Here is a 10,618-nt window from a genome sequence, read left to right on the forward strand (position 1 = left end):
ATATATATATTACTTTTTTATTTAATATAACACACAGATATGGTTTGCGAAGACTGGGCAAATGCTGCTATGAATACAAAGTTCCTTCAAATTATCTTCGCATGATAGGTACTAACAGGTCGTACGATTCTGAAACCGATGCTAGTCGCGAAGAATTAGATAACATGCTAAAAATCTTGTAAATTAAAAAAAAAAAAAAAAAAAACAATCAAACTATAATAACCGCTTTTTTTTAGGCTTTTTTGTAAAAATTTTCAGCTTTTTTTTCCGTTTCTTCCATCTAAAAACAGCTTTTTATTCTGGTAAAAAGTTGGCAGCACTGGCAGTATGTGTGTGTGTAAATATGCCGTCGACTGGTCGTGTGGCTCGCGCTGCCCGCGCCGCGCTGCGGCGATTTCGATTTAGCCAACGAACCTGTCGATCAATCGTCAGTCGTCTGCTGTAAGCCTAGCGATAAGGTGGTGGTCGCCAGCAAAAACGCACACACGCAAAAATACTTAAATACGAGCAAACGTACAAAAACACTCACACTTTGCCGATTCGCCATCGTGACGATCGTTGCTCGCTCGCTCGCCTCGTTCGTACTTCGAGAAACGTTTAATCGGGCTGCATTCAGAACCAGACAGCCATTCGCTTGCCGTAACTCGTAGCGTGCGGTTGCCTCTCCCTCTAAAGCGGAAGAATACAAATATAAAGAAAAGAAGAAACACTCTCTAAGCAAAGACTATAGCGTATTTTACGTAGATTCGTCGTTGCGCGAATGAAAAGTGAAAAGTGATCTTGAAACTGAAAACTGAAAACTAAACAAATCAAAGAACTGCATTAAAACAAACAAATCGAAGCAGAGCAACAAACTTTAACTAAATCAAGTGCGCAGCAAATTTCTGCATTTGCCGCCAGTGAAAAAAACAGAGACAAATAACAAAATCAAACTGTGTCTTAAACTGCATAAACAATATATAGCCGATATCGAGATGGTTACCGGCGTAACAACAAGCATGAGTCCCAACTTAGTGGGCGCGGCTGTGGTGCCCACGCAGCTGAAGGAGACACCCATCAAAAGTGACCGAAGGGTAAGTGTCAATTCTGTAGCAAAAAAAAAAAAAAAAGTACCGTTGCATTGCAAAGACTTGGATTAAAAAATCGAGCCAGCGAGCGAACTAGAGGTGCGCGTGCTAAAAAGCTGTCGCTAGCTTTTTTGGCATTTGAAATTAGCTTGAGCTATTTTTGCATATGATTAGAGATGCGCTAGCTAAATAGAGTGTTTATTCGCCTTAGCTTTTTATTTCGAATAAATATTTATTTATTCAGCTGCGTATTTGGGCATATTTCTTAGGAAATTTATAAATGTTTACACGATAAACATTTTTTCTCTTGTGTAAATTTTTAAATCACATACAAGTTAGCTCTTGTCTCCCACTTTGTACAAACACACACGCACTGTTCGTGTCCCACACACAGTTTGCCAATTCTGCTGCCCAAATGCATTTCCTTTTTGGCCACATTTCGTCGTCGTCGGCTCCCACATGCCAGCAACTGTAACCATATAGAAAAAAAAACTGTTTATCAAGAGTGAAAAAAATAAGCCGTCGGCTCGCCAACACAAAGCGGCGTCTGGCGTTGGCGGCATTTACGTTTGGGCTTCATTCATGGAGACAGACAGCGGCCAGGCGGACGAACGGACGGACAGCTGGCCGGTCCATTCATGAGTGCCACCCAAAATTGGTTGCGGCTGCCCACTTGAGCGGCTTCCATTTGGCGCGTGGTCGCTGCAATTGTCGCTCATCAGCTTCTTTTGGCTGCTTGAAAGCTGCTCGCCCTATGGCTATGCTTTTGGCCGTTTTTGGCTTGTGCCCGCTGACTTCATACAGTGCGGGCGTTTGAGCTGCGCCAAATTTGGCCAGCACCAAAAATAATTTCATTCTGTTTGTATTTCTTAATTTTTTCACTGTTGCAAAAAAATAAGAAAAAACAACAACAATTTATTGTTTTGCGTCTTCGAATTTCCCACGACGACCTTGTTGTTATTGTTGTTGCTCGAAATACCTGCGTATTGGTTATTTATTTTTGGCCGCATCGGCTCGTTGCTTATCGTAATTTATAACCGCAAGAAACTATTTTTGGCCAGCACTTGCGAGTGCAACAGATAGATATATATAAGTATATTATATATATGTATATATAAATAGAGCACGCGCCATGCTTCTGTGTTTTGGCCCCCAGCCAGAATGGCTCGACTCAATGCTGATGACAATGTTGAGAGTCCCCGTGTCCAATTAAAGCCGCACGCATATGATTTTATTTCTGTTGTTGTCGAACGCTGCATGAGGTCAAAGAGTTCCAAAAAAAAGAAAAGAAAAAAAAATTTTACTCATGTTTTGTAACTCGTGACTAATCTGAAATCTTTCCCTCTCTCTCTTTCTTGCAGTCGAACAAACCAATTATGGAAAAACGTCGTCGTGCACGCATCAACAATTGCCTCAACGAGCTGAAGACTCTCATACTAGATGCGACCAAAAAAGACGTAAGTATCTTAAACTATCCAACTACAAGCTCCTTACCTCTGTATAGATCGATAGATATATAGACAGTTATAGATCTATCCTCTCGCTCTATAGATCTATATCTATCTAGCTGCCCTATCTCAACCCTTCACAGTTGTTATAAACCCATAACTAACCCTCACATTTTCTCTGCTCTCTCTTCTTGCAGCCTGCGCGTCACTCAAAGCTGGAAAAGGCCGACATATTGGAGAAGACAGTGAAGCATCTCCAGGAGCTGCAGCGTCAGCAAGCAGCCATGCAACAGGCCGCCGATCCAAAGATCATCAACAAATTCAAGGCCGGCTTTGCCGACTGTGCGAATGAGGTGAGCCGCTTCCCCGGTCTGGATGCTGCCCAGCGTCGCCGTCTGCTGCAGCATCTGAGCAACTGTATCAATGGCGTCAAGAGCGAGCTGCACCATCAGCAGCGCCAGCAGGCGGCTGCCCAGGCCCAATCGTTGCACGCCCAGGTCGTCTTGCCCTCGCCGCCCAGCTCGCCCGAACAGGAGCCGGCAACAGCAACGAACGGCAGCAGCGGCAGCAGCAACAACATGGTCTCAGCAGCGGCGCCCTATCTCTTCGGCCAGATCCAGCACAATGCCAATGGCTACTTTCTGCCCAACGGCATGCAGGTGATACCCACCAAGCTGCCCAACGGTAGCATCGCCCTGGTGCTGCCCCAGAGCTTGCCACAGCAGCAGCAGCAACAGTTGCTGCAACAGCAGCAGCAGCAGCAACAGCAACAACTAGCTGCAGCAGCTGCCGCTGCCGCTGCCGCCGCCGCTGCTCAACAGCAACAGCTGCAGCAGCATCACCATCAACTGGTGTCCATGCCACAGCGTACGGCCAGCACCGGCTCCGCCAGCTCGCACTCATCGGCCGGCTACGAGTCGGCGCCGAGCAGCAGCAGCAGCCACGGCAGCTATGCCCCGCCCAGTCCCGCCAACTCGGTCTACGAGCCAATAGATGTGAAGCCCTCCGTCATTCAGCGCGTGCCCAGCTCCAATTTGGCGGAGCAGCAGCCCCTGTCGCTGGTCATCAAAAAGCAGATCAAAGTGGAGGAGGAGCAGCCCTGGCGGCCCTGGTAAAAATATGCAAACTGCAGGAGAAGAAGAAGAAGATGTACAGAAATGAGCCAGGCGCTCGCATTGCAACTGCTCCCCCAAAAAAAACAATGCAAACCGCTTTTAAAGACTGATGGGCGTCGCACACATACACGCACACACACACACACACGCACACTCACACATAAACATTTCATCACATTTCGCCAGGATAACGCAAATGTTGCGATCGAAGTGTTGCGAGCAAGCGAAACTCCTAATCGGCTCGACGTTTCACTTGGGCATTTCTCTAAAGGAGAAATGTTCAGCGAGATGAAGAGCATCCATACCCAACCCCATCCACACACACACACAAACACACACACATATTGTTATAATTTATTTATTATTATATATTATTATTATTATTATTATTGTGAATTCATTTCTCAAAATGGTATTTTGCATGTCGCCAAACTACCTCAATCCAAGTACTTGGTGTAAAATTGCCTCATGAATCATGTATTAGAATAATATATTAGAGTTTCGCACACACACACACACATACACATGCATAGATACATATATATATATATATATATATATATATGTGAACAGCAATGAAATCTTCAAAGTCTTCCACACAAACTATCCAAGTTTGTTTGACAACAAAAACTTAACTCTAATGCATAATAATAATAATAATATAATACCTAATATCTCTCCATTTAAATATAGTCTCACCTCTATACGTATATATGCATATATATCTATCTATATCTATTGTAAGCTATGTATATAGCAAACTATTTGTAAGACCACGTGATATAGTGAACATAATGAGAAATCTAAGAGAAAAAGAATTTTTAAAGAAAAAAAAAAAAACCAACAGAAAAAAAAGAAACAAAAAACAGTTGAGCTAAAAAAACGGCTACTAAAAAGAATAAAATCTGAAAAAATTTTACTAAAAATTAAGCACAAAAAGTATTATTTATTTTTGGGTTGGGGTTTTGGAAAGGTCTACGGGATATTGTCTAGAACTGGTGAAAGGCCAATAAAATACGAATATAAAGCTGATAAAAGAGTGAAGGAAGAAGAGAAGGAGATGGAGAGAAAGGGCGGACGGGCGAGAGAGTATTAGGCCTCGTTTTGGTGTATTGACTCTAGACTCTATAGCCTTCAACTAATATACCGAAAAAATAGTTCTATTCATATACATATATATATGTTTCTATTTGGGCATATATCTAAGCACTACTATATCTAAAATTTCAAAATATTTTGCAATTTAATCAGGCGTGTCTTGAGTTTCAGCATTTTATATATGTATTTCCCCAGAATTGTAAATATACATATATATTCATATACATTCATATAATTATATACGTACGTATATGCTTCACATACAAAATATATGTGAAATACTTTTGAAACCTGACGATATGTTTACTGCAGTCTAAAGAATTTTTTAAAAATATCTTCTACTGTTGCTTCCCCTACTTCAGTTAGCAAACGATTCAGCAGAAAATTCGTTATCACAAAGTCATGTGAAGCGAAAGAGTCGGCATTGGAAGCCGAGAAACTAAGGAGGAGTATATAAGGATAGATCCCTAGTCTGACAAAGATTTAAGTCTGCTTGGGAATCTAATAACAAATATGACAAATTGATATTTTAGTTTATATACTAGAATCTGATTGGAATGTACAAAGCTTATCTAATTGGATAATATATTTATTCTAATATACCAGAAACCACCCAAGCTTACTACACCTTTCGTTTCATGAATGACTCACATAGAACTACTTTTTGATATTAATATGCAGGCATCCAATTTTAGCTGGGCGAATCATTCATAGTAGTTGATGCGCTATTCTTGTTAGGTTTCATCTGATTGGATTATACTTAAAGTCTACTTCACATTTGAGTTAGTCATAAGGCGCTTGAGTTCTAGAAGGATAAGGATAGAATCTTATACAAGCTATATATAATTACATACTTTTTTCTAGAGATAATTAGATACATAGATCTTACAGCGTCTCTGCTCGTATCAGCTTTAATTAAGCTGTTCGCGTCATGAGACACATAAAGTGTGACGCTGTAAGACAATCAGGGACAGCCACTGTAATATTCCGTAATCAGGTACAATGTGCAATAAACTTGGTTACTGGAATTATAGGGGACGTGGCAGCCGAGTGGTTCAAATAACAAAATATAATCTATTGCTAACACCCTGCAATAAGACATGGACGTAAAAGTTTCCGCAAAGTCTGTTGCAACAAAAATACCTTTGAATTCATGCTAAGTCATACTGATAATCTGAGACGAAGTATGGGAGATATATAAATAGAGTATATATATGTATAGTGAGACTCTAATGGGGGTGGGAATGCTGGGCTAGGAAATACCACGCATCGAGCATCGAGCTGCTGAATGTGAGCTGAAAAACATTTTATTTTTTATATTAGGTATCTAAAATTAGAAACTATCTTTATAGGCCTTTTAGATCTCTATATCGGACATTGGACTCCAGATTAATAGAGATAGTTCAGCTCGACTGCAGTTTATATTTTCTACGACGTTATCCCGCTGCCTTTCACAGACTCTGTGCCAAACACATGAGACACAGCTTATCTATTTTCATGGGGAGTTGTTTTGATAAAAAGGAATTTGGGTTTCTTTCTACATGACTCAAATACACAAGGAAAATAAACAAGCGCCAAGGCTACAGCTAAATGCAGCGCAATACTTATATCAGATACACACATACAAATGTTTATACATTCAGATCGTGCTGAAAAGCGCGTCACCGGGTCTGAGATATGCATTCAGATGATGAGCTCATAAAAACTGGCGCGCGAATAAAGTGCTTAACTTGATTAGAGTGGATATAATATTTGGGAGTCAGACAGAGTTCTGAATATTGATCTGAAATTCTTAAGCTATGTTCTTATACTAAATTTGTATTCATTGTATCATCACTAGTCTTGTCTAGAAAAAGAAAAAACAGCTGCAATGGTGCGAATTAGTCATACGAGAATTCCAAAAGCAAAACTGCGTTTTATTCGCTCTCCTAAAAGTGCGTCAGTCTCATACATATGTATCATATATGTATATTTATAAATACATGTATGTATGTATAGAAGTATATATTTCACAAGTAGTTCAAACAGAAGAACTTGATAAAAATCACACCAAAACCAGAGAAAACATGAGACATCAATTGTAAAATGTGATTCATTAATTATGCTCGATATAGCATAGTTATTAATAATGAGAATGACAAGTCATTGTGATTGATCAGTTAACGGGAAATGGTGTAATTTGCTAATAAGATATGCCAATATGATGTGGCAGCACTTCAATTTATTTATGGAATTTATAATGCAGGAGCATGGTTCTAGTCTTAAACAGATTCGCAGAGAGCATATAATGCTAATTAGAATGGCGTTTCCAATAAGAATCCGTTTCTTTTGGAAGTATTTTCGATTTTGCTTAAACAATATGAACAAACTAAACTGCTATGATATATTTTAACTATTTATATATACATATATCTAAATATCTGCAACTGATAAGGGTTAAAGCAACAGAGTTTTGCCTAACTGCGTCGCATTTATTTACCAATTCCAATTTTGCATTTTGCGCGTGACAAAAAACGTGATAAAACATTTTTTATTTTTCATTATTATTTTTTTATTAACTCTCCCAAAATAAATTACTATATTTAAAAGCTGCGCTGCATTTTTTGGCTTTGTAAGTAGATGCGTTGAAACGGAACACAAAAAAAAAAAATAATAATAATAATAAATATTAAAAAAAAAAAAAAAAATTCAAAATATGTCAATAAATATAAAAAAATTAAAAATTTAATAAAAAACAAATTGAAATACAATGCAAATCAAATTGCAAAAATAAAATATGTTAACGGGACAGGGCGCACGGCTGCCAACGGATGCAAGATACGCAAAGATATATATATATAGATATACATATATATATATATATATGCATACATATGTATATATAGCTTGTATATATGTCAGTGTACCGTTGATATGTGCGCTGGTATCGCAGCTATTCCAGTGAAATGAAATGTTAAAATAACAACGCCATAGTCCCAAAAAAAAAAAGTAAAGAAAAACACAGAGCTCAAGTTGCTCCAATCGTGTGGCCACCACTCCCCGCACTCCTACACGACCTGCCCGACTCACCTGTAGCGCCCGCTGCTCACGTGCCGCGCACAGGTGATATGTGCTCGCAAGCATTTCCAAAAACAAACTAGGGAGACTCAGCAGCTACTGCTATCAGCGCACCACTCTCCAGCGATAGGCTGTGTAAATATATATATTCACATTATATATGGCGCAGTCAAATGGTAGAACAAAAAAAAAATAGAGTAGTAAAAACTGTAACTGGGTGAACAAATGGCTTAGGTTAGTGCTATAGAATCGAGCTAATCGAATGACCTTGCCAACGCCTCGAGTGCCACTTGAACTGCCCGACAGCAAGTTGAATGTCAAAGTCAGCCACAGCCCCGACTTTAACGCTATGCTAAGCACGTCTATATCTATAGCTATATCTCTATATGTATATAATTGTATATGTGTATATATGTGTGTGTTTAGACCTTGGGTGCGGGCAGCTGCTGGCTTTTCGGGTTTGTTATTTGTGTTTGAACCTAGTTTTTTTTTTATTCGTTATTTATTTGTTTCATATCTGGGTTTATACAGCTTGAAACAACATTTGACTGGAACCAGTAGAGCTGTTTAGCTAGAACCCGTGAACTATTCACAGTGCTTTTAATCGCAGCTCACATTTCCTCCTCCATTCATATGCAAAAAAAAAAAGTCTAGTATGAAATCCAATTAGAATCTCAGTACGAATATGAAATGCTCTGGTGGATAGTAAAATAAGATTTGTAGGAAATGAAAAGTGAATTCAAACAAATTTATTTTTCATTTAAATTTTTAGCTTTTCTTTACTATTTCATTTCATTTTCCATTCTCACGATTTGTAACTATTCTCATATAAACTTTCCATGGAAAACTGGAAAATCTCCATGTCTACTCTCACGCGCTCCACACCTGATCTCAAAATTTGTAGCACCTTCAGCTAGTGTATAGCGCAGACCAACAGTTAGATGCCTCTAATCAAGAGTCAGAAAACGAGTTCAATAAACCAAAACGCAAACAAGCCAAACGCAACGTTTGAGTCAAGTAATTGTTATTGTTGCTCGGTTGTTGTTGTTGTTGTTGTTGTTATTATTTTGATTTTTGTTTATTTACTGGTTGCGGGAGTCAAGAGCAGTCAAACATGGCTTTTGTTTTTATTTTGGCATCAAAAGTCATTAAACTTGGCTCGCATTTGACATTGCCAGCTGGAAGTGAATAGACAGACGGATAGACTTTGGCATAGACAAGCATTTTCGTTCGATTAGCAAACGTAAAATAGACAAAAATATAAACTTTGCTTTTTGTTCGATATGCGATAGTTCATTCAACTTGCAGTTGAGTTGTTTTCAAATTGGAAGCAACAAAATATTCGTTTCCTTATCAGAGTTTTGGTGTGTGTATTTCCAAGGAATTCAGTTGGTCCAATCATGTGAGTGCTGCGTCTTGTGCTTCTATGAATGAAAACATTGGAAGCCATTTCCAGTGAATGTCATGCGACGCCACGCCCGCCCTGCCACAGCGCCCGCCCCTTCACTGGGGTCATTTGGCAGAGCAAAACGTGACAAACTGCGTTGCCGGCATTTCAAAACTGTGCAAAGACCCTCAGCTCAGAGAGAACCTAAATAGCCACACACACACACACATGTATGTATGTATGTGTGTGTGTGCCTTGTTTATATGAAGTTTCAATTTCATTTGTGCGCAACTGGAACTAATTTTTTTGGCGGCACCAATTGGCAGAATCAGAAGCAGTGGCAGAGCCAGACGACACGCTGACTGGCAGCCCTGGTATGCAGACAATGGCGTGAAAATTGCAATTTGCACAACAGTCTCGTGTGTTTCTGTTAACTGAGCAGAATAGTTTAAAATGTTAATTTGTTTAGTATGCGCAGCTTTTTACAAATTAGTTAATTGCAGCTCGAATTGGCAAAAATGTGCAGCTAGGACGGGGCAGTGTGACCAGCTGTCAAGCGTGTCCCTATTCCCACATTTTTTATTTAATTGCAGCTCAAATTGGCAAAGTTCCACATTCCACACTCCACATTCCACATTTACAGGACAAGCTTGTTGTTTGTTTGTGTAAAGACTTGTTGATTCCATTTGCAGTATTTACAGAGTGACCAGCTGTTGGGCTTGCTGAAAATCTACAGCATTTGGCGAAGATAGTTTCTTATTGCCACCGAAATGTTATTTGAGCTGCTTAAACTAACAATGCTTTTCATTGTCGTGCTTTGGCAAATATTGCCATTTATATTTAGTTAATGCGCTTATCAAACTGCAATTGCAGCGGGTGCGCCAGATAAGGGAAATTTTAGTTTTTGCCGCAATGCGGCGCATTAAGTGCGCAGCTGATCAATTAATTAGAAAAGAGACTAGAAAATGGTAGTGTAATAGTAGTTATCAGTGATAAGATTTGGGCAACTCATCTGCAGAAAACTTTGGCTGAATAAGTGGAAAATTTTCCATAATTTACACCAAATCAATTAAGCGCTGACAATGAATTATATAAATAAATGTACATATGAATATGTATGAATGTGTGTGTGTGTCTGTATATCTAATTAGCACCCCTGACTGCAACAGTTGTTGGCTCGACTGAACTCCAGTCACGCCCACTCGGACGTGGCTTACGCTTCGGATTCTCTTACGTATCTTTCAATTCTGCAAAAAGAAGAAAAAAAAAAAACATGGTCCACACTTTTGCAAAAATTGTTTCTGTTTCGGTTTTTGTTTGTTATTGTTGACTTGGCACATTTCTCGCTGTTTGTGATTTATTTGTGTTTGTCGGAACTGTGGGAATATTCCATAGCTGTTTACCCAACCAACTGGCTGCTCCCCTTGGCGCCCCCGGGTATTTCCG

The 10,618-nt window shown here is 39.4% G+C and overlaps 1 protein-coding gene across 1 annotated transcript; it reads left to right on the forward strand.

Moving 5' to 3' along the window:
- The first annotated feature begins 420 nt into the window (after positions 1 to 420).
- On the forward strand, positions 421 to 4,364 carry hry (bHLH transcriptional repressor hairy). Its single transcript, XM_018102494.3, has 3 exons — positions 421 to 1,073; positions 2,429 to 2,524; positions 2,713 to 4,364. The coding sequence occupies exons 1-3, from the start codon at positions 975 to 977 to the stop codon at positions 3,628 to 3,630; spliced, it is 1,113 nt and encodes a 370-aa protein (XP_017957983.1). The 5' UTR covers positions 421 to 974; the 3' UTR covers positions 3,631 to 4,364.
- The last annotated feature ends 6,254 nt before the right edge of the window (positions 4,365 to 10,618 follow it).

This window comes from Drosophila navojoa, chromosome 4 (assembly GCF_054131105.1).
Source record: "Drosophila navojoa isolate 15081-1374.11 chromosome 4, UAZ_NAV_1.0, whole genome shotgun sequence".
Taxonomy (NCBI): domain Eukaryota; kingdom Metazoa; phylum Arthropoda; class Insecta; order Diptera; family Drosophilidae; genus Drosophila; species Drosophila navojoa.

Coding starts and splice junctions, on each gene's coding strand:
- hry (XM_018102494.3), top strand. CDS start 975: ATGGTTACCGGCGTAACAACAAGCATGAGTCCCAACTTAGTGGGCGCG. Junction 1,074..2,428: donor CCATCAAAAGTGACCGAAGG/GTAAGTGTCAAT, acceptor TCTTTCTTGCAG/TCGAACAAACCAATTATGGA. Junction 2,525..2,712: donor TAGATGCGACCAAAAAAGAC/GTAAGTATCTTA, acceptor CTCTTCTTGCAG/CCTGCGCGTCACTCAAAGCT.